Genomic DNA, 25,050 nt, shown 5'->3' with positions numbered 1-25,050 from the left:
TCCAGGTTTAAGTTAAATTTCAGTTGTAGAAGCCTTCCATACGGTAAGCTTTCTGTGGACTGGTCTACCCTGCTTACTAGTATCTTCAACACCCAGTGTAATATATAAGGATAAACAAAATATATAAGGATAAATAAAATCTGATATGATGGAATTGGAGTTCCTATACATTTTTGATGGGAGTGTAAATAGTATTTATTTTGGAAAATGATTTAATATTTTTGTAAATATATGCCTACTCCATAACCTAGGAATGGAATTGGCCACAAAGTATTCACACACACCCCACCCCTAATGAAAACACATGTCCTTAAAAAGATTTTTACAAGAATATTCATTCATATTTTGTAAGAATGTATAGCATCCTATTAATTATTATCTTAACTGAAAACAACTCAAAAACCCTTCAGTAAAACTATGGATTATAGTAATAGTAAAAGGGACTATTATAAAGGAATAAACTTCAAAAACATGTTAAGAAGCCAGATTCACACATATAAAAAGTAGAATTTGGACTTCATTTACATGAAAAAAAAACTGCAAATGATCAAAATAAATATATGAACAAATATTAATATGTGAAAAAAGTCAGTGTTTGAAAAAGGGAAGTGACTGGAAAGGTAAGGTGTATGTGGAGACTTTCTGGGTTGATGTTTTCAGGTGATTAGAGTGATGTTATGTATACAGTTGTCAACTCATTAAATCAATATGTAAGGTCTGTTTATTTTAATGCATGTAAATTATACTTCAGATTCTTTTAAATGAGAAAGAATGAATGAGTCAAGTGTCCTTAGTACCTCATGTGTTCTGTTCTTTGCTTGATTGTATTTGCTTGTTTGTTCCTGCTACAGGATTATCAGATATTGTCAGCTCTGTGAAGTTGGGTACCAAGTTTGCCTTTGTTTCTTAGTTAGAAATGTGTACTTATAAGCAGAATGCCCAGGCTTATTAGTTCTGAAGTTGAAAAGTATTTGAGAATATAATTTATTCATAGCTTGATATCTATATTTTATGGTTACATTTTCAAGAAAAATATTTTCTTTATTACAGAATCTCATATTTGATGTTTTTCTTTATGGAGCTTCTTGATTTTTCTGAGAATTCACAAAAGACATGTAGTCCTGTTCCAACCATGATTAGAGATAGAATAAAGTTACATTTATAAACCAAAATTTTCTTAAATGTGATTTATTTCTTAAAACTAAATATTAATCCTAGTTCTTTTAAACTCACTTCTTGCCACCTATTCCTAATTTCTTGAGATATTTAGGAAATGGACCAGATTATTTTACCTTTTTGATAGAAAAGTCCTTAAATACCAGAGCAGTTTGAAAAAGAACTAGATGGTTATATAGCATATATAACCATATAATGGTTATATAGCATTTTGCCTAATTAGTATGATCCCTTGGTGGGTTTCCCTCCCTAATGGAGATAGTATTAATTTTTATATGATATAGCAGCTAGGTCAAAAACTTGAAAAACAAGTATAGTCAGGATTTTCTAGAAACTAAAAATTGTATAACTATTGAAGGTAACTTGGCAGGTTTCTCAGTGCTGGTGAGTCTGATTTTTTTTTCTTTAAATAGATGCCACTGTTTATACTTATGTTGGGAAGTCTTTTAAAAAACAATTTTGAAATTCTGCAGCACTTTTATGCACACTTTTCTGGTAAGAAAATCCATATCTATCAGATTCTCAGAGATCCTCTTCCAGAAGTGTTAAACAGAGGCCTTTAACCTCTGTTTTCTATGAGATTTTTTTTTACATTGCCAGCTGCTGGTTTTGCCAACTTTTTAGAAACAACAAAACCTAAAGTTGACAAGAAATTATTTCATATTGAACATTTGCCTGTACTAAAAACATTGTCAAAGTATATTTGATAGGTTTGTTGTGTCCCCTTCTTTTCTTCATTGTTTTTATTTCTGATCTTTTTGGCTGCAGAACTATAATATAATGACTAGTCTCTTTGCTTCTGTGTTCCAAACCATTCTAGTTAACAGCTGTAAAAATGAAGAAGAAATACTCCCTTTAGCATATCTGATTTTTTAATGGAATCTTTAGTCATAATATACTTGTTCTCAATTATAATATCAATTTTATGGGGAATATGAACTTCTTGGCAAGATGTTAAGGAATGCCAGAATCTGAAACCGTGTGACCACATGCATATCTTGTCACCTACCTGCTAACCTAATCTGCCTTAACTCTCCTATTTCTAATACTGTCATTATTCTTGGGGTGGTAGATACCCAATTTTAAAAACCCATGAAAGGGAAAAAATAATATGATTTTTGCAAAAAGTTAGTTACAATAAACTTCATATTTTAAGAAAATTCACAATGTAGACTCACTACATTTTGATACCTATAGTCAGTTTTAGTTTAAGAACATACACCTTTAGCCAGGTGCAGTGGCACATGCCTGTAATCCAAGCGACTGAAAAGACTGAGGCAGGAAGATCAAGTTCAACAGCAATCTGTATATGGGGTAAAATTGGGAGTTCATAACCCACTTGAATCAAACTGTGAAATATGATATATTAAGAACTATGTAATGTTTTGAACGACCAACAATAAAAAAAAAGGTAGCCTTAGCAACATAGTGAGCCCCTAAGCAATTTAGCCAGAAAAATGTTTCAAAAAAATAAAAAGGGCTAGGGATATGACTCTGTGTAATGGCTCTTAGAATTTGAAATAACATTGGCTTATGGGCTTCAATTATATATATATATATATATATATACACACACACACATATATATATATACACACACATATATATGTGTGTGTATATATATATATATATAAAAACTACAGTAAAACAAATGTTTTTGTATTATTAATTTTAACATTTAAGTCATTTAAAAAATATCCATTGTATGATAACTGTGTGCCAGGTACAGAGTGTGGGATATAAACTGTCTTTGTTGTAATGGAGCTTATTTTGCAAAAGGGGAAACAACAGAACAAAAAGGATCAAGATAATGTTAGTAATAAGGCCATGAAAAAATAGAGTAATATGCTAGCTAATATCTGGTGTGTACTTAACGAGTATAGTTATGAGGCTACCACTATAGATTTGAAAGTAAAAGAAAGCCTTTTGAGGTGATATTTGAGCTAAAACCAGAATTTTCAAGTTAGGCATGTGAAGATCTGGGTTAAGTGCATTCCTCCAAGTAGAAATAAGCTTAGTATGTTGAAGGAACAAAAATAATGTGCCTTGTAGCCAGGATATAGTTTGAAGTGGTTGTGTTAGGATAGGGTTAAGTCAGTTACTAAGATCGGTAATTGTGATGCTTTTTTCTTTTTTAGCTTTTAATATTTATTTATTTATTTATTGTGTGTGTGTGTGTGTGTGTGTGTGTGTGTGTGTGTGTGTGTTTTGTTCCTTTGGTTTTGAGATGGGATCTTATTGTGTTGCTCAAGTTTGTCTCCACTTCTGGACTCAAGCAATTCTCAGCCTCCCAAGTAACTACGAGTAGCTGGTTTATAGACACATGGTACCATGCCTGGCTGCAGAGATTTTTTTTCCTTCTAAATAATGCAACAAAAATTCATATGTCTACAGGAGATGTTTTTCATTTCTGTATACCATACTAAGTGGTTTTGTGAGTTATATAGAGAACTGATGAAAGACTTCAGAGACTAGACCATACAGGGACCCACATAGGACTGAAAAAAGGATGTGGAGTATTCTCTGAATGAAAATTTAATTAAGCCAATTGCACTTTTTTGTTTATGTGGTGCTGAGAATTGAAACCAGGTTCTTCTCCTGCTAGGCAAGTGCTTTACCATTGGGCTATACCACCAGCTTCCAGGTACACACTGTTTATTATCCTTTACCTGAGTAATATATTTCTTTGGAAAAATGTTTACTGTACTAGAGTGGGAATATTACATATTTTACACAATTCATAACTGCATACTAGCACTAAATAACTTAGTAGAGTTGAGGGAAATTTTTGTTAGGTTGGATAATATACAAATTATTCTGGCAGAAGTTTAGTAAATACTTATTTAGCAAATACTCTATACCAGGCACTGTGCTTGTTGCTGGGGACTGGAAGATTGGTTTATTCATATTTGCCTAGAGCCTAATCATGTGAGTTTGGTTCCTTACTTTGCTCTTTGCATGACCTCAAACAAATGACTAAACCTCTCTGTGCTTTTGTTTCACATAATTCTTGAGAAGGATAATACCCATTTCAGTAAGTTGTCATGATGATTAAATGAGCTAATACAAATAAAGGTAGTTAAACAGTGCATAATGTATAATAAGCACTCATTGGATATTAAATGTTGGTTTTTGTTTGTATCATTTGCTTAAGGTAAAGGAAATTCCAAGTCTCGGACTTTCTAATGCAGTGGCAGAGGCAAATTGAGAGGAACCAGTAAATTAATGCTGTTGTGTGTGTGTGTGTGTGTGTGTGTGTGTGTGTGTGTGTGTGTGTGTGTGTGTAATATTTTTAAATGGTTAGTGCAAAGTGCAAGATCCAATTAGGGCTATAAAGGTGGGAGTGCTGACTTCTATCTGAAAAGATAGTTAAGATTTAGGAGTAGGTGTCTTTTGAGTTAGGTTTTGAAAGGTAGGTGTGGGAGGATATAGAAGGAATACTTGCTTTTCAGTAGTAACAAAATGGCTTATCCAATGGTATACAAGTATGGAAAAGCATTAATAGTACATTTTAGGGAAAACTCAGAAGTTGGAAGTATATGGTGAGAAAAAAGTAGGAAGGGGCCACTTCAGGATAGAGCCAGAAAAGGGAGTTTTAAAAACATAAGCACTTTACCTTATAGATTTGGGGAGACAACTGAAGGATTAGAATAGTTAGCTAATAGTTCATTTTAGAGAGAAAATTCTGTTTTATGTAGGATGTATTGGAAGTAAGAATAGAATACTGGAAGCCAGGAAGCCTGTAAAAAGACAAGTGAACTAGATAGATAAAATAAAAGGCCTTAAATAGGGTGGAGGGAGTTTAAAAGATGATTTCATGGGACAACCGAATCTAAGATGTCTCCCAAAGAGCTGTGATAATGGTAGCATTTTAACTAGAATAGAGAGCAGGGTTCATAGTGGAGGGCAAAATTTAAAATGAGTACAGTTATAGATTACTGTTGAGCATAAGGTGCCTGTGGGCTGTTCAAATATATGGATTTAGAATCTAGAAAGGGGATTATGTACTTGGGAGTTACATGTGATAGTTAAGTTCAGGGAATGGGCACCAGAAGAAAGGAGAGGTTATAAAAGAAAATGAAGAAGACCAAGTCTTGATGTCAACATATGAGTATAATCCTGAAATATTTGTGAAGTACAATAAGATTGTATTAGGACTATGCTATTTCTAAAGCATTCAGTAGAACAGAGAAGTCAATATTAGAAAAAGGGCAGAAGTTAGTTTCAGGCATAGAAAATACAGTACACAAAAATTGAGATGCTTGCCTTGGGTGAAGTGTGCCTCATTTGGAATTTTGGTGTTCAGGTGGTGTCCCTTAGGACAGAGCCAAGTTTTTATTTAGTTTAATCATAGATCTCTAATATATGTTAAAATATTAGGAATATAACATTTTTTCTGCATTAGATTAATCAGAGATTTTTCTAATAAAGCTGATCATGTTGAAATAGGATTTCTTTAGGAAGGAATGTAAAACTCTGAAATTAGAAAAATAGAGCTTTTTCATGAAGCCAGTATCTTTTACTGAAAGTATCTTTTACTGAAAAAAAGACAGGGCTTTTTCTTCTTGAGTTTTCATTGTATGGTTTTTGCTACTATGTATGAAGAAACAAAAACTCTTTTATGGAGGACCTAGAGTAATGCTGGAAGTGGAAGAGATTCATAGAATGAATAGAAGTCATAAGGTGTTGAAGATGGTTTTTACTGGTCAAGCAGTACTTAATAAAAGATTTCCGGCCATGTTTATAATATGTTATCTATTATCAAAGAGTTGAAATCTGAAATGCTAAAATAAGACATGTGTTGGATTTTTTGTTTCTGAAGTAACTGAAGAAAGGACATTAACTTCAAGCCTTATAAGTTACATCTCAACACATTTTTAATGTTTTTTTGTTTATATGTATTTTAAACATATGCCAGGGTCTGGGGATATGGCTCAAGCGGTAGTGCGCTCCCTGGCATGCACAGGGCGCTGGGTTTGATCTTCAGCACCACATAAAAATAAAATAAAGATGTTGTGTCCACCGAAAACTAAACAATAAATATTTTTTTTAAAATGCCAGTGTTTTTCAAATATTTAACTTTTGAACTCTTTTCAAATGAGAGTTTTATATAAAGAGCTCAATAGATAAACAAATGTGGATTAAGAAAGATGGTACTTGTTGCTTCCATTCAAAAGTGTTTATCTATTCTGGTATCCCACTCTTGTCAGAAAAGTAGTTCTAGAGGAGGTCTTTGGAATCCCTAAGGTACTGTGAACAGTCTGAAATCCACTTTTAAAGTTCATAGTACCTAGAAGGTAGTAGAGGTTACATACCTTGATTGCTGCATTGCTTTTTATAAGCATGTGGATGATGGAATCAAAGTTTCCCAGTTTAGATCCCATCTTGGTCACTTCATTACTGTAGGACTTTAGACAAGTATGATAACGTATTTGTGCCTTAGGCTAATCATCTAAATAGTATCCTACCTCAGGTTTGTGTGTATGATGACGGAATGAAAAATGTTTTTATTCCAGTGCCTAACAAATATTTACGAGTATTGATAATGACTGAAAGTAAGTAGTGTTCAAAACACATCTCATTACCACTGTCCCTCTTTTCAACTTTTCTTTTGCTTAATCACACCAGTTCTCCTACTTCATGGTTTCTGCACTTGCATATTTGCCTAGCACAGCTCTTTGCCCTCTTTGGCTGCCTCCATCCTTACATATGACTCATAGTTGATGTAAGCTAGATGCCTAACAGAAACATGGTATGTATTACTTGCTCAAGGAATTTTTTTAAAGAAATAAATGATTTTTACTTTGTAAAAATGAAAACAAAACAATGCTAGATATCGGCTTAAGCCAGATGTTTTAAGTGGTTAGGTATCAAGATCTGGTAGAAGGAAAGTAGTAGCTCTTTGTGCCTTTCCTTCCTTGTTTATAAAATAGCCCTCCTTGATAAGCAAGTTAGTACCTAGTGTTTTGTTTATCTAGAGAAATAATATAGCATTTGTTGGATAAGCCTTAAAACAACTCAAAATTCTGTTTATATCATTATGTGTTTGAATACAATATTGTACCAGTCATTCTTTGTCAGAACTCAAGAACCTGTAGAGGCACATGCCATTCTAATGTTGTCAGACAAGACTTTCTGGGAGTCTTTGAAAGGTAGACTGTCAAATTGACACTGGTTAGCTAAAGTTCTTTTGTGTTTGATCTCTCCCCCCCCCACCCGGCGCCTTGAATTAAAAATAAAGATACATGGACTTTATTATTATAAAATAATATTTGTCAGTGTTTTCTATCTATAGGAGACAGTCTGCACCCTCACTTGGAGTCCATGTATCTTTATTTTTAATTCTAGGCGCCGGGTGGGGGGGGGGAGATCAAACACAAAAGAACTTTAGCTAACCTGGTTTCTTGACTCAAAGCAGTTAGAACCCTGGAGTGATTCAAGGTTTTGCCTAGCCATGAGGGGACTGTGTTGACACATAGTAGTACTTGGTGTGGTATTCCACCCCTCCCCCCATCTTCCTTTTTGCCCTTCCTTTTCTCTTCTACCTTTCTTTCTGTTCTTTATCACTAGCATCATTGAGCAAAGCTGCTTTCCTCCCTTTTCTTAATTTTATTTTCCTTTCTGGTTCCGATTGATTTTTTTTTTCTTTATGTCTTTCTTGGATTTGTGACTTGTGATCTTGTGAACTGAACATGTATGGATATGGGATGTGTTTGCCTTTAATCACCCCTATATTTAGCCTGCTCTTTCATTGACAAAAGGTTTCCTTTTCTTTCTTTTTTTGATTATTTCCTACTCAATCTGTTTTGTAAAGCCTAACTTCTGTACTCCTGAGGTTACTTTTGTGTTCAAAGTATACTTATCTTAGATTATATAAGTATCAACTATTAAAGTTGATAACAGTCATTTTTATGCCGGTGTTATGAAAAAGCAACACCTCTCACGCATCCCCTCAAAGAGCAAAGCAGAGTTGATTCATTTATGTGTATGCATTTGGTGGATCGTTTTAGAGAAATAATATTTTAGAAAAAAGACTGAACTGACCCTGATGATACTTAATTTTTACTTTTAGCACTTTCCTCATTCAGCACATTTATTTGAGCTAAAAGTTTCATTTAGCTATAAAGAGAAACTTTTATTTCTCAGATTTTCTAGTTCAGGTTCTACTATATGCCATATTATGTTGAAGATTACCTCAGTAGTAGAGTGCTTAGGCATGAGGCCCTGGGATTAAGAATCTGGGGTATATGCTTTAGGTTAATTTTCGGGCTGAGACATACTAAAGGGCATATTATAAATAGATATTTTGCTTCAGTACATTATCATTATTATAATATTTCTTAGGTGGTTTTTTGAGTGTACATTTAGTATTTCAGTGTGATATAAGATGAACTAATAAATCTTAAGCCAGATGTTTTAAATGGTTAGATATCAAGATCCAGTAGAAGAAAAATACAGAGGTAGCTCTTTGTGCCTTTCCTTCCTTGTTTATAAAATAGTCCTTCTTGATAAGCAAGTTAGTACTTAGTGTTTGTTTATCTAGAGAAATAATATAGCATTTGTTGGATAAGCCTTAAACCAACTCAGAACTGTTTAAACCATAATGTTTTTGAATACAGTATTGTACCAGTCATTCTTTATCAGAACTCCAGAAGTATAACCGTTTTTTGTATAAATGCAATTCTAGTATTTACTAATCTTTTCTTGCTATATTAGGAGACAGGCACTTGGAATTTTCTTGGCTTTTGTAAAGTTTGTTGGGATGAAAAATAAATAAACTAGAGGCTTTACAAGGATTTAGGGGGGGGAAAGTAGCTTTTAGCAAATTCCTTCTTATTTTGTTTCCTATAAGTAAAAGCAATTATAATAACAGTGTATTTTAATATCCAATAAAACAATACATTTTAGAAGACAGTATAGTTTATATATATTTAGCTTCTTTATAAAAGTGAGTCTTTAATAATTGTTTGCAATATGTCTATTTCTCTTCTCAAGTAAATCACTTTTTAATTCTTTCATCCCAGATTCTTACATGTTTACTTCTTTTTGAGAAGTAGTTTAATTATTTATATGCCACTTTCAGAAATGGAAAAACAGTTTATGTGAAACTTATTTTTTCTCTTTGAGTAAGTCTTTCTTTCATACATTATTGGAATTGCAGGTTGGCTTTGCATATATAATAATTATCAACTTTTGTCATATACTTTAATAAATTCTTTAATTATAGTTAAAATACTTAAAGTTGCTCTGATAACATTAGCAAAAGGAAGGTTATGATAATGTTATTGGACTCTTTTTACTACTATGTTTCTCTTTTTTTATTTTAGTATTTACTTTGGTGGCTGCTAACTTTTTTGAGCCAACTCATGGAGTCTGTGTGTATATGAAATTTCCCATAATAAAAACTTTACACATATGAATGTAGTTTTTATTGTGTTTTGCTTTTTGTGGTGCCAAGGATCAAACCCTAGGGCCTTGTGCTTGCTAGGAAAATGCTCTACCATTGAGCTATATCCCTAGCCATGTATATACTTATTAAATTCTTTAAGTTTTGTATATACATACATGTCTACTAGATATACACATGCACATATCTGGTTTTCTTGGAAAAGTTCAATTGTACAGGAAAGTAGAGCTAATGTTACAGCAACCCTTTATGAATATATCACCCAGCTCCAATGATTATAAATATATGGTCTTATGTATAACACCCTCCCCCAACTATTTAAATAATTTTTAAAAATATGTGACTTGGGGGCTGGGATTGTGGCTCAAGTGGTAGACTGCTTGCCTAGCATGGGTGGGACTTGGGTTCGATCCTCATCACCACATAAAAATGAAGGCATTGTGTTGTGTCCATTTACACCTAAAAAATTAATATTAAAAAAAATGTGACTTGGACATGCCAAAATGAAAAACTACTTTCATGCACAGTTGCTTTGGTTTTTGAAGAAGGGAATAGAATACAAAAATTTAAGGTTTGTTAATAAGTAAATGTGCCAAGAAGGACTCATACAGTAAACACTACTTGGGTGTGGTGATACATGCTTATAATCCCAGCGATTTGGGAACCTGAGGTAGAAGAAGGATAGCAAATTCTAGGCCACCCTCAGCAACTTAGCAAGACTGTGTCTCAAAATAGAAAGGGCTGGGGTAGCTCATTGGTAGAGCACTCAAGTGTGAGGCATTGTGTGTTCAATCCCCAGTACTGCAAAATAAACAAAATTAAATAAACATTAATTGAATCTTATGAGGGAAGTTCTGGGAACTATGAGATACCTCCAGAGTACAAAAATCACTAAAAAGATATACCACTGTGAGGTGAACCTAGAATAGAGGTTCCCACATGATGTTTTGAAAGCACAAATTAACGTGGACTTGCAGAAGCTGGCTAGAATAAAATATTAGAGAAAGCATCTTTATGAATAATTATAAGCTTCAGGTATGAGATGATTGCATGAAATGGGGAGAATAAAATACATGATTTTGGCAGGTTTCTAGATAGGCAAAACAAAGATCTGAGAAAAAGACTATGCTAAAATTGCTCAAAAGAGGGTATGATTAAAAAATACATTCCATTTTTCGTTATTTTCTGTAGTAGAAAAGTATATAGTTGTATGTCTCTTATTTGTTTTGCATGACTTTTTTTCTTTTCTTTTTGGTAGTGCTGAGAATTGAACCCAGGGCCTTGTGCATGTTAGGCAAGCACTTTACCAACTGAGCTATATTTCTTATTTAGTTGTAGATGGACACAATATCTTTATTTTGTTTATTTATTTTATGTGGTGCTGAGGATTGAATCCAGTGCCTCCCACATGCTAGGTAGGTTCTACCACTGAGCCACAACCCCAGTCTCTCATATATATATATATATTTTTAATTGGAATTTTAGTGCTACAACTGAGGCATCCTGGAAATTTGCATAAAAAATAAAAATTATTCTTTTTGTAGTGAGAACTGGATCTATAACAGATTTGTGTTATGTTATAAATCTAGTTTGGGGCACTTCCAGTTTAATATTTATAAACATGATGAAGAATTATTATGTAGTCACTTGATCTTAAACCAGAATTTTTTATTAGATTCAAAGCAAACTTTCATATCATTTAGTTGAAGAATATTATTTAACCCCAAGGAAAACTTAAAAAAAATTCTTTTATGCATATCAGTCAAATTTTGTACAAATTTAAGTCTGAACTTAATTTCTGTTGTCTTTTGAGTTCATGAACATTTTATTTGAAAAAAGATACCACTTTAAAAAGTATCCAGGAACTTACTCCATTTTGGGATTTTATGTTGTTTATCTTTGTTAACTAAGTTTTACTTTGAACAAAATTGATATTTATTTGTATTTCTATTCTTGTTTAAATGCGCTTTGTTAACTGTTTTACTTTGAACAAAATTGATATTTATTTGTATTTATATTCTTGTTTAAATTCGTATATACACAAATATACATACACACATGTATATATACATACATATAATTGTGATTGAAAAAATTGGCAGTTATAAGGGATGTCAAAAGGATAGAATGATGGGGGGTGAAATACTACTTGTAAGTAGAACATTAAAAACTTGAAGTTTGTGAAATAGTCTAGATATCTCTGTTTTTAAGATACATGGATATTTATTTTCAAATTTTAAATTTAAAAGAATCTGGTGATAAATTACTAGAATTAGTAAACATGCAAGTTGTCTGGTTACACAGTCAATGTAAAAGTATCAACAGATGCCTGTCAACATGTCAAACAAATTTTAAAAAAAATAAATCATGCTAGCATTAAGGTGTGATTAATTCTAAGCAAACATGTTCAAGACCTCTAACATGAAATTATACACTTTCTGGAGACACATAAAGAAGACCTAAAAAGAGAATCTGTCCTAAATCAGTAAAGGAGATAATCTTACAGATTCATGGATTGGATGTATCTACATTATAAAGGTGTTAGTTCTCCTTAATTGATTTGTAGAGTAAGTGAAATATCAGTTAAAAATCCTGCCAAGTTTTTTGGGTAGAATTTATTTTAAACTTTCTGTGGATATTCAAAGAGACAAAACAAAAAGCACCAAATAAAAATGTTCTACCATATGTCAAGATTTAATTTAAAATTGTAGTAATAAAAATAGCATAATATTGTTGCAAGGACAGAAGTAAATAACATTTGGATGGAATATAGAATCCAGAAGCTGATTCAGACATTAGTAAACCCTAAATATATGATAGAGGTGGGACTATAGAAAGATGGAGAAAATAGTTATTTCAGTAAATGATGTAGCAAATATAAGGAGGAAAACAAACTGAATCCCTATTTGCACTACATATAACAATCAATTTCAAGTATATTAAAAACTGAAGAAGAAAAGCTTAAACTATAAATTGTCCAATGGAGAAAGACATTGGATATCCTGATGATCTTGGGGTTACAAAGGATTTTTCCCCCAAGAAAAATACTAGCTCTGTTGTAAAAAGTGATAAATTTAGGCTTATGTCAAGAATTTCTGTTCCTTAAGTGCCATTAAAAATGAAAAAAAAAAAGTCCTAGAATGAGGGAAGTTTACAATTCATAAAACTTGACAAAACAGCCCTGATGATGCATGTCTGTAATACCAGCTATTGTGGAGGCTGAGGCAGAATGACTGCAAGTTTGAGGCCAGTCTGCAACTTAGACCCTGTCTCAAAATAGAGAGGACTAGGTTGTAGTGCAGTGGTAGAGCTTCCCTGGGTTCAATCCCCAGTACCACAAATAAACCTGACAAAAGAATAGTACTCACAATATATGAAAAGTATTCAAATCAACTAAGAAAAAGTGCAAAGTACTTTAAAAATTTTTTTTTAGTAGTTGTAGGTGGATAGAATGCTTTTATTTTATTTATTTTTTATGTGGTGCTGAGGATCAAACCCAGTGCCTCACACATGTTAGCAGGCGCTCTGCCACTGAGCTACAGCCCTATCCTGCAAAATACTGATCACATTCCTCCCCACCCCAGGATGCATTATGGAAAAGCAAATCAAAACTACAATGAAATATCAACATAGTCACTATTGGCAAAATTAAGAAACTTGATAATCCTAAATGTTGATGAGAGATTACTAAACAAGAATCTTGGATGAGTATTTATTTATGTATAACCACAGGCAGGTAGTTAACTGTTGACCAGGGCAACTGATTAGTTGAGTGTTGTGTATAGGGTGGGGCGTGAGTTTAGGGTACTGAGTTGTAGGTTCAAAAAGAAAATAGGGGACTGGAGTTGTGGCTCAGTAGTAGAGCGCTCGCCTCCCACCTCCCACGTGGAGACCCTGGGTTAGATCCTCAGCACCACATAAAAATAAGTAAAAAAATAAAGACATTGTGTCCATGTATAACTTAAAAAAGGGGGGGATCACTACTAGCTGAAAAAGTTAAGTGAAATAAGAGTGTATTGCCCTTTGTAGTCTTGTCATTTCCTTTTCAGGATATAAGATGGGAAAGTCATAGGCTGCTGAAAAGAACATTTATAGAAGTGGGTAGAAAACTGGGCCAGAAAATAATAAAGAAGGAATAGTGACAATTCAAGTAGGAAGAAGTTATCTGAAAATTAAATAGCATGGTTATCTAGGGATCTGTAAGGGAGCTGTGGGAGCCTGAAAAAAAAATGGGTACCAGGAGTGACTTTATCATAAGGATAAACTAGGACTAAACACAAACTACTTTCATTTCTAATTTGCTTTTTGGTGTCCTAGCTAGGTTTTCAATAGAATCATAATGGGTTAACTTTTTAATTGTAGGCTTGGATCTCAGGAAATGTATAGTTAAATTGGTTCTTTAACTTTAGGACCTATTTAATGTTGGCATCTGAGGAAGTGATTGGATCTCATCTCCATTTAAAAGCATTATGGAATCAGTTATTCATTCAGCAATTATTAAGAGGGTTGAACTATGTACTATGCTGGTGTTGGGAGACTCCATGGTACCTCCTCTATAGAGGTATTGAAAACAAATGTGAAGTTGGTGTTCCCGGCAAGCAGTAGGAAGAAAAGAAAAATACACTGAACCTTTTCTGATAGGTACAGGTTCTTTTAGAAATGTGCTGGAGTGTAAAGAATGAGTTAACCAGACTGAAAGGGTGGCAATAGTGATATAGGCACAGGGGATTCAGTCTAAAGATTCTGTGAAAGGAAGGGATGAGGTGATTCTGGAGGACTGAAAGATGGGTGTATGGAAAGTAGGGTATGAGATAAGACTATCTTATCTATGTATGAGCTAGAGAATGTATAGTTTCAACCATTATGTTAAGAAGTGGAGGTTTTTTTCTCTTTAATGTTGAGAGCTAGGTAGACTTTGTATATATAGTTCAAATTGAGAGTCAGATTATGCTCACTTTTGCATTTTGAAAGGACCTTCCTTCTGTGGCATGGTACACAGATTGGGGAATTAAAAGATTGACAGAATAGATGGAAGGTGACCAGATAGAAACTATTTCAGTAGTTTCATTAAAAGACAATAGCTTGGATTGGAGTCCTAGTAACAGAATAGAAAAATAGTCGACAAATTTACGAAGTATCTAGAAAGTAAAGTGACAACCTTGTTAGGATTTGTGTATAGGATGTAAAAGAGAAGGAACTCTGAAGGATGACTCAAATTTATTTATTTTCTAAGTTAGGCAATAGAGAACATAATGTAGACATGGTGTGTGTATTTGTATTCAAAGTGTATGAGAAGTGTCTGATGGTGACATTAGTTGGATGTTGAGTTTGAGATGCCTTTGTGACATTCAAGGGGGAAAAAAAAGCACATACGCAGTTAGATAATGCTAGCTTGAACATGAGAAGACAGGTCTAGGTGGGGAAATGTTAAGTCAGGAGCTGAAGGCCTGAGTGTGACTGATGTCTCTTGGGCAGAGATTTTAGAATGTACAGAAAGCAGAAATGGGCACTGGAGAGGTGGTGGGCAAAAAAAAATCAGGAGACTACTATAGTCATAAAAGTCAAAGGAAGAGAGTAATTATGTAAAGTCAAAAATGAAAAATACTCCTAGAAAATTTTGATGAAGTTGGGATCACATAGTTCCTGTTTTTAAAAACATGTTATTAATCACATTTTGGGGTAAGTTTATTAAAATGAATAATTAGGTTGAAAATTTAAAACCTCAATTCTTGCCATTATCCTATAATTAAAAAATTTTCACAAGTTTTGGAGGTATTACTTACTTTGTGTGTACTTGTTTTCCTGTGGTGATTCTCTTCCTTCTGTAGTTTATTTAATGTTTATGAGCTCTTCCAGGCTCTTCAGAGATGTTTAGGGGTTTTGTTTGTACTGTTATTTAGATGTTGGAGTCTGTTTTTGATGATAGTTTTGTGGCTTAAGGATTCCTTATAAATTTAGACTGTACTCTTACGCATACTACAAAGGGTAGGTCTGCTTTTTTGTGGGTCTTTTTTTCCTTCAGAAAAATATGTCACTTATGTGGTGGTGGATAAATCATTTTCCATCTTCTTTTGCTATATAGACTTTCCGTGGCCCTGTCTTTATAAGCAAAATAAATTCTTTATTCAGAAACAAAGTAGTTTAGATTTCCCATTCTAAGTTTAGCTTAGGTAAATACTTTTTTAGTAGGGTAACAATCCTAGTATTCATGTTACTGACAAAAAAAAATTGTTTTATTTAAAATTCTGATTTTAAAAATTCTCTCCGAAATTTTGAATATATTTCGGCACTGTCTTATAGCATCTAGTAGTTCTGCTGAGAAAAATATAGTATTAATCTGATATTGTTATTCCTTTATAGAAAATCACCTTTTCTCTGAAGAAATGATTTTAAAGTACTTTATCCTTAGCATTTTGAAATTATTGGGTTGTGTGATCTCTGTTATAATTCATTCTTTTTAAAAATATTTTTTAGTTGGACACAATATTTGATTGATCAAAACCAGGGTCTCACACATGCTAGGCGAGTGCTCTACTGCTGAGCCACAACCCCAGCTTTTTTTGTCCAATAGACTGTTTAACCTAGCTTTGATTTTATTTATCTCAACAACTTTGCCATTCACAATTTTAAGTGGATCTCTTATCACAAATCTGTTTCATTAATTCTAATAACAGTACCTTCCAAGTACTTCAAATTGTTCACTATGTTATTTGTTGTTCACTCATCTTAGCTACCTTATGATGTGGGTGATGTTGTTATCTCTGTTTTACAGATGAAGAAGGTAAGGCACAGAGAGCATAAGTAACTGGTTCAGTAGAGTCACAGCAAGATAAGCTAAGGTTCAAAATTAGGCAGTGTGACTCTAGAACCTGGACTTCTGTATCTCAGTCTACTGTAAAGGTTTTCTTCTTTCTGTTTCCTAAGATGATATTCTTTTTGCTAATTTTGTTCCTTACCTCTCATGGTGCTTATTTTTCTCAAATGTTTGATTTTTAGGGTGTGCTCTTATTAGTATTTCATAAGTCTGTCTAAAAGTGCTACAAAATTGGCATGTAGTGATTGTTGTGGAGTTATGTTTTGCTGTTGGGAAAAATGTGTCAAACTGATTGGGGGCATGAGGATTTTCTGTGTATCTTGTGTGTCTAGCATTGTCCTACCTCTTACCTTATTTGACTACAAGTAATTTTTTTTAAGGCCATACATACATATTCATGTTTTACAGTGCTGTTTATTCTTATTTGTTTAGTACTATTATAGTTTTTCTTTTTGTAGTTTTTAGTGGTAAAGATATTTGGCAATTGTTATATGCTGCTTATTTCATTTTTAAAATTTTTTTTATTTTTATGTTTTTAATTTAATTTAATTTTTTTTATTGGTTGTTCACAACATTACAAAGCGCTTGACATATCATACTTCGAACAATAGTTTCAAGTGAGTTATGAACTCCCATTTTTACCCCAAGTACAGATTGCAGAATCACATAGGTTATACATTCACATTTTTACATAATGCCATACTCGTGACTGGTGTATTCTGCTACCTCTCCTATCCTCTACTATCCCCCTCCCCCCCATCTTCTCTTTCTATCCCATCTACTGTAATTCGTTTCTCTCCTTATTTTTCTTCCAATTCCCCTCACAACCTCTTTTATGTAGTTTTTTATAACAATGAGGGTCTCTTTCCATTTCCATGCAATTCCACTTTTCTCTCTCTTTCCCTCCCATCTCGTGCCTCTGTTTAATGTCAATCTTTTCTTCCTGCTCTTCCTCCCTACTCTATTCTTAGTTGCTCTCATTATATCAAAGAAGACATTTGGTATTTGTTTTTTAGGGATTGGCTAGCTTCACTGAGCATAATCTGCTCTAATGCCATCCATTTCCCTGCAAATTCCATGATTTTGTCATTTTTTAGTGCTGCGTAATACTCCATAGTGTATAAATGCCACATTTTTTTAATCCATTCATCCATTGAAGGGCATCTGGGTTGGTTCCACAGTCTAGCTATTGTGAATTGTGCTGCTGTGAACATCGATGTGGCAGTATCCCTGTAGTACGCTCTTTTAAGGTCTTCAGGGAATAGACCAAGAAGGGCAATAACTGGGTCAAATGGTGGTTCCATTCCTAGCTTTCCCAGGAATCTCCATACTGCTTTCCAAATTGGCCGAACCAATTTGCAGTCCCACCAGCAATGTATAAGAGTACCCTTTTCCCCACATCCTCGCCAGCACTTGTTATTATTTGACTTCATAATGGCTGCCAATCTTACTGGAGTGAGATGGTATCTTAGGGTAGTTTTGATTTGCATTTCTCTGACTGCTAGAGATGGTGAGCATTTTTTTCATGTATCTGTTGATTGATTGTATGTCCTCTTCTGAGAAGTGTCTGTTCAGGTCCTTGGCCCATTTGTTGATTGGGTTATTTGTTGTCTTATTGTCTAATTTTTTGAGTTCTTTGTAAACTCTGGATATTAAGGCTCTATCTGAAGTGTGGGGGGTAAAAATTTGTTCCCATGATGTAGGCTCCCGATTTACTTCTCTTATTGTTTCTCTTGCTGTGAAAAAACTTTTTAGTTTAAGTAAGTCCCATTTGTTGATTCTTGCTATTAACTCTTGTGCTATGGGTGTCCTGTTAAGGAATTTGGAGCCTGATCCCACGATATGTAGATCGTAGCCAACTTTTTCTTCTATCATACGCAGAGTCTCTGATTTGATATCAAGGTCCTCGATCCATTTTGAGCTAATTTTTGTGCATGGTGAGAGGAGGGGATTCAGTTTCATTTTGTTGCATATGGATTTCCAGTTTTCCCAACACCATTTGTTGAAAATGCTATCCTTCCTCCATTGCATGCTTTTAGCCCCTTTATCGAATATAAGATAGTTGTAACTTTGTGGATTAGTCTCTGTATCCTCTGTTCTGTACCATTGGTCTACCCGCCTGTTTTGGTACCAGTACCATGCTGTTTTTGTTACTATTGCTCTGTAGTATAGTTTGAAATCTGGTATTGCTATACCACCTGATTCACACTTCCTGCTTAGAATTGCTTTTGCTATTCTGGGTCTTTTATTTTTCCATATGAATTTCATGATTGCTTTATCTATTTCTACAAGCAATGCCATTGGAATTTTGATTGGCATTGCATTAAACCTATAGAGGACTTTTGGTAATAACGCCATTTTGATGATGTTAGTTCTGCCTATCCATGAACAGGGTATATCTTTCCATCTTCTAAGATCTTCTTCTACTTCTCTTTTTAGGGATCTGTAGTTTTCATTGTATAAATCTTTCACCTCTTTTGTTAGGTTGATTCCCAAGTAGTTTATTTTTTTTGAGGATATTGTGAATGGAGTGGTTTTCCTTATTTCCATTTCAGAGGTTTTGTTGCTGATATACAGAAATGCCTTTGATTTGTGCGTGTTGATTTTATATCCTGCCACTTTGCTGAATTCATTTATTAATTCTAGTAGTTTTTTTGTAGACCATTTTGGGTCTTCTAGGTATAGAATCATGTCATCTGCAAATAGTGATAATTTAAGTTCTTCCTTTCCAATTTTTATGCCTTTAATTTCTTTCGTTTGTCTAATTGCTCTGGCCAGTGTTTCGAGAACTTTATTGAATAAAAGTGGTGATAGAGGGCATCCCTGTCTTGTTCCTGATTTTAAGGGGAATGCCTTCAATTTTTCTCCATTCAGAATGATGCTAGCCTGGGGCTTAGCGTAAATAGCTTTTACAATATCAAGGTAAGTTCCTGTTATCCCTAGTTTTTCTGATGTTTTGAATATAAAGGGATGCTGTACTTTGTCGAATGCTTTTTCTGCGTCTATCGAGATGATCATATGGTTCTTATCTTTAAGTCTATTGATATGGTGAATTACATTTATTGATTTCCGTATATTGAACCATCCCTGCATCCCAGGGATGAATCCTACTTGATCATGGTGCACAATTTTTTTGATGTGTCTTTGTATCCGATTCGCCAGAATTTTATTGAGGATTTTTGCATCTAGGTTCATCAGAGATATTGGTCTGTAGTTTTCTTTCTTTGATGTGTCTTTGTCTGGTTTCGGAATCAATGTGATGTTGGCCTCATAGAATGAATTTGGAAGGACTCCCTCTTTTTCTATTTCCTGGAATAACTTGAAAAGTATTGGTATTAATTCTTCTTTAAAGGTTTTGTAAAACTCCGCTGTATACCCATCCGGTCCTGGGCTTTTCTTGGTTGGTAGTCTTTTGATTACTTCTTCAATTTCATCCATTGATATTGGTCTGTTCAAATCGTGTGTGTCCTCCTGACTCAGTCTGGGCAAATCATATGTCTTAAGAAATTTATTGATGTCTTCACTATCTTCTATTTTATTGGAATATAGGTTTTCAAAATAGTTTCTAATTGTCTTCTGTATTTCTGTGGCGTCTGTTGTGATATTGCCTTTTTCATCCCTTTTGTTAGTAATTTGAGTTCTCTCTCTTCTTCTCTTCGTTAGCATGGCTAAAGGTTTGTCAATCTTGTTTATTTTTTCAAAGAACCAACTTTTAGTTTTGTTAATTTTTTCGATAGTTTCTTTTGTTTCAATTTCATTGATTTCCGCTCTGATTTTAATTATTTCTTGCTTTCTGCTGCATTTGCTATTGTTTTGCTCTTCCTTTTCTAGGGCTTTGAGATGAAGTGTGAGCTCATTTATTTGTTGGTTTTTCCTTTTTTTGAGGAATGACCTCCAGGCGATGAATTTCCCTCTTAAAACTGCTTTCATTGTGTCCCATAGATTCCAATAGGTTGTGTCTGCATTTTCATTTATCTCTAAGAATTTTTTGATTTCCTCCTTTATGTCTTCTGTAACCCTTTGATCATTCAGTAACATATTGTTCATTTTCCATGTGATATTGGATTTTCCCTTCCTTCTTTTATCATTAATTTCCAGTTTCAATCCATTATGATCAGATAAAATGCATGGTATAATCTCTACCCCTTTATATTTATTGAGGGTTGCCCTATGGCATAATATATGGTCTATTTTTGAGAAGGATCCATGTGCTGCTGAGAAAAAAGTATATCCATTCGATGATGGTTGGTATATTCTATATATGTCAGTTAAGTCTAGGTTATTGATTGTGGTATTGAGGTCTATAGTTTCTTTATTCAACTTTTGCTTGGAGGATCTGTCCAATGGTGAGAGAGGTGTGTTGAAGTCACCCATAATTATTGTGTTGTGGTCTATTTGATTCTTGAACTTGAGGAGAATTTGTTTTATAAACTTCGAAGCGCCATTATTTGGTGCATAAATATTGATAATTGTTATGTCTTGTTGTTTAATGGTTCCTTTTAACAGTATATAATGTCCTTCCTTATCCCTTTGGATTAACTTAGTCTTGAAGTCGATTTTATTCGATATGAGGATGGCCACCCCTGCTTGCTTGCGAGGAGCGTGTGCGTGGTATATTTTTTCCCAACCTTTCACCTTCAGCCTGTGTATGTCTTTTCCAGTCAGGTGAGTCTCCTGGAGACAGCATATTGTTGGATTTGTTTTTTTGATCCATGTTACCAGCCTATGTCGCTTTATTGGAGTGTTTAAACCATTAATGTTTAGAGTTACTATTGATATATGGTTTGTACTTACAGACATATTTGATTATTTATCTCATTTTTTTATTTTTATTTTTTTAATTGCGTTTGTTTCACCATGATTAGTTTTCCCCCCTCCGTCTGTCTTTACTGAGGTACTTCCCACTGTTGGCTTTGGTTATTGTTTTCCGTTTCTTCCTCGTGAAGTGTTTTGCTCAAGATGCTTTGCAACGCTGGTTTTCTGGCTGCAAATTCTTTTAGTTTTTGTTTATCGTGAAAGATTTTTATTTCGTTGTCGTATCTGAAGCTTAATTTTGCTGGGTACAGAATTCTTGGTTGGCATCCATTGTCTTTCAGTGTTTGAAATACGTTATTCCAGGATCTTCTCGCTTTCAGCGTCTGAGTTGAGAAGTCCGTTGTTAACCTTATTGTTTTACCCCTGAATGTAATCTTTCTCTTTTCTCTTGTAGCTTTTAATATTTTCTCTTTGTTCTGTATATTGGATATCTTCATAACAATGTGTCTTGGCGTTGGTCTACTGTGATTTTGTATGTTCGGTGCCCTGTATGCATCTACAATTTGAATATCTGTTTCCTTTTTTAATTCTGGAAAGTTTTCTGTGATTATTTCATCTAGTAGATTACTCATTCCCCTTGTTTGCATCTCTATCCCTTCCTCTATCCCAATGACTCTTAAATTTGGTTTTTTTATATTATCACATATCTCTTGTATGCTTCTTTCATGATTTTTAACCAGCCTATCTGAGATGGCTAGCCTCTTTTCCAGATGATATATTTTGTCTTCAAATTTAATTTAATTTTATTTATATGTGGTGCTGAGAATTGTGCCTCACACATGCTAGGCAGCTCTCTAAGCCCTGTTTATTTTATTTTGATGCTATCTTTTGTCAGTGGTTTTAATTTTTTGAGAGTCGTGGACTGACTTGTTCCTATAATGAATTCTATTGACTTATCACTTTTTTCACTCAAATTGTAACCCTCTGTCCTGGGTCAAGGAGTGACCATATATTAACTTGAGCCTTACTAGTTCTGTAGGCATAGTTTCTTGGGGCGGTGTGGGGGGGGTGCTTTTAGTAATATTAGAGATATAAGTATATTTCTTCACTTTTCAGGTAATTTATCTATTTGAGTTGGAGAAAAATACTATAAAAATATATATGTATAGCCACAAAATTTAACATAAAGAGTTATTTCTGTTAATTGGTTTTATAACATTTTTTTTCTCTTTTCTCTCAGGTTTAACTATAGATCAACACATCATCTTGCATCTCATGGGTTCTATGAATTTTTAAATTGGTTTGATGAAAGAGCATGGTATCCACTAGGAAGAATAGTAGGTGGTACTGTAAGTATATTAGCAGTTGTTTTTATTAATTGTAAAATTTTATGGTTACTTATGTAAATTGTTAATTGCTAAAGGGAAAGAGTTTCTTGAAAATTTTGTATAATTTACAACATTTTCTGTGGCTAATTACCCAGTATTTTCACAGATTCTTTTCTTGATAAATTTTCTCCCAACCTGTTTTTGTTTTGGGGTTAGTTCACAGTGGCCACTATTTCTAAATGGTAAAGGCTAGATAGGGATCTACTATCATAGTGTATCTCAAGTTCAGATTGTTTTATTCTATTCTGTATCTCAAGTTCAGATTGTTTTATTCTATTCTGTAGCAACTTGGTTAATATAATTTAAGAATTTGGGGTATAAGAATTTTAAAGAGAAGGTGAAAGACAAGGCAGCTATTGAGAAAATCTTTGATTTTTTTTTTCCCCTTGATCAGTTTCACCAAAGGTTTGTCAGTTTCATTAAGTTTTCTTCTTAATCCAGAGAAACTTTTGGCACTGTTGATTATCTGTTATGTTTATTTTCTGTTAACTTCAATTTTTCTTCCATTTCCTTAAGTTTATTTTAATGTTCTTTTCCTGGTTTTTTGAGATGATCTGCAAAGTAATTTTCAGATTTTCTTTGTGTGAAAAGCTATACTTTCACACTAATTACTATACTGTATCATGTTCTTCCATAAGTTTTGTTGTTTAGTATTTTGATTTCATCATTCTGTTATTTTTTTTTTTTGAACTCATGGGTTATTTCAAATTGTATTTAACTTCTAAACATAAGAAGATTTCACAGTTATCTTTCTTGATATTTCAAATGTTTTGTTGTTATACAACAAATTGTGTACAATTTGAACCCTTTAAATTGAGAAATTGTTTTGTGACCTAGGATATATTCACACTTTGCGTATGTCCTCTCTGTATTTAGAAACAACATGTTTTCCATTATAGTAAGGTGTTCTAATTTGGAGCATCTTATCCTGATGTAAATAGAGATGAAGACACACTAAAGTAATTGTGATAGTCTTCATTGTGAATTAGAGAGGTGTTAAATGGTAGTGGTGATAGTCAATGTCTATTACCTGTAGTTCTTATGGTGCTAATCTTACAAGCCTGATTGATGGCTATAATTTGTTTCCTTCAATTTTATAACTTTTTATCTTGAATTCATCTTCACTGGAGGCCTGTTGTACTTGTACTTAAGGTGTCCTGGGATTTAGGGCCAACCCTGTAATAATCTTTGTCTTCAGATCATTAGGGGTTTCATCACTGGTTTTAGAACATTTTTAGAGGTTATTTCTCAACTTAAGATTTCTTAAACCTAATGTTATAATAAATTTGGAACCTGCATTCACACGTTTCAGTGAGTTTTTTATTTCTCCTTTAGGACTTAGTTTCTGCTCAAAGCTGTGGAAGAAAGGCAAAGTTCCTTACTGCTTCACTTGTTGGATGAGTAGAATTTGTCTAGTTTAGTTTCATGAACAGGACCTGACTTTGTGCTGAGAGAAAGGTCTCTCTGATCCTTCTGTTGAGTGAAAACCCTCTGACCCTAGTTCCTGAGGTCTCTATCAAGTCTGGGTTGTTGGTCCCCCCTACTGCTTCTTTTCCTTCCTTTTATGGGCTACCATAACATTAGTACCTACTTTGAATTTCATCTATATTTTTGATCTCTGGAAAATTGCCTTTTTTTTTTTTTTATTGAATGTGGCTTTTTTGTTGTTGTTTCTGGGATTTTATTTTTTTGTTTTGGGTCCTTCCGTGTAGTACTTTTATGTATTTTAGTCTGTTAGCTGTTGCTCATTTGGCCATATTGAATTATCTTGAGAAGTGTTTACAAATTCATTTCCATTTTCTTACATGATTGCTGACAAAATCATACAGTGGGACCTAGTGTTAAATGTGAAATGAAAGAAAATTTCTGTTTCGTAAGAATGATGATAATTACTATATTTTTTCTTCCTTCCTTGAGTCCCTTTCTTCTTCCATGCATTAGTTAGATATTGAGGATCCACTTTGTCCCAGTTATTATTCTTAAAACTGTGGGGAAAATTCTTGGCCATTCTGGAACTTATATTATTGTGAGAGTGGGCACTTAATAGTTGATAAATAGTATGTCAAATGATGACAAGTGTTACAGAGAAAAAGCAAGGGAGTGAGTTGAAGACTATAGGGCAGGGGGATTTGCAATTTCAAATAGTATAGTCAAAATATGGAATTTATAATTTTATCTTTATAATTTTAGATATGGAAAGAAAAGGAGTCTTGGGAGTTAGCTAGGGATGCAGATGTAAATGCACATTTTAATCACCAAGGAAAAGCTAAAAATAAAATTTACAATTGTTAGAATCTTCTTAATGTTTCTCTTTTGGATAAACATGATTTTAACTGTTAACTGACCATTTCTTATATATTATTTCCCTTCCATTCCTAAATACTTTGACATAAAATCTTTAACCTTTCAGAAGTCTCATAAAGTTATCTTTGAATTCACCAACTGGTCCTTCTTTTCTTAGCTAGAATTGTTTGCTTTCCAAATCTTGAGCTTAAAAGGAAGGCAGACTT

At 33.6% G+C, this 25,050-nt stretch overlaps 1 protein-coding gene across 1 annotated transcript in view; it reads left to right on the top strand.

The window, feature by feature from the left end:
- Stt3b (STT3 oligosaccharyltransferase complex catalytic subunit B) overlaps positions 1-25,050 on the top strand; it is a 94,848-nt gene that overhangs the window by 19,025 nt on the left and 50,773 nt on the right. Inside the window, exon 2 of the mRNA XM_005317313.5 lies at positions 22,393-22,501. Within this exon, the coding sequence (XP_005317370.1) occupies positions 22,393-22,501 (109 nt within the window). The remainder of the gene's footprint in view (positions 1-22,392; positions 22,502-25,050) is intronic.

Source organism: Ictidomys tridecemlineatus, chromosome 2 (genome assembly GCF_052094955.1).
Source record: "Ictidomys tridecemlineatus isolate mIctTri1 chromosome 2, mIctTri1.hap1, whole genome shotgun sequence".
In the NCBI taxonomy this organism is placed as follows: Eukaryota; Metazoa; Chordata; class Mammalia; order Rodentia; family Sciuridae; genus Ictidomys; species Ictidomys tridecemlineatus.
Note: the sequence above shows the minus strand (reverse complement) of the source record. Positions and strands in the feature narration are given on the sequence as shown.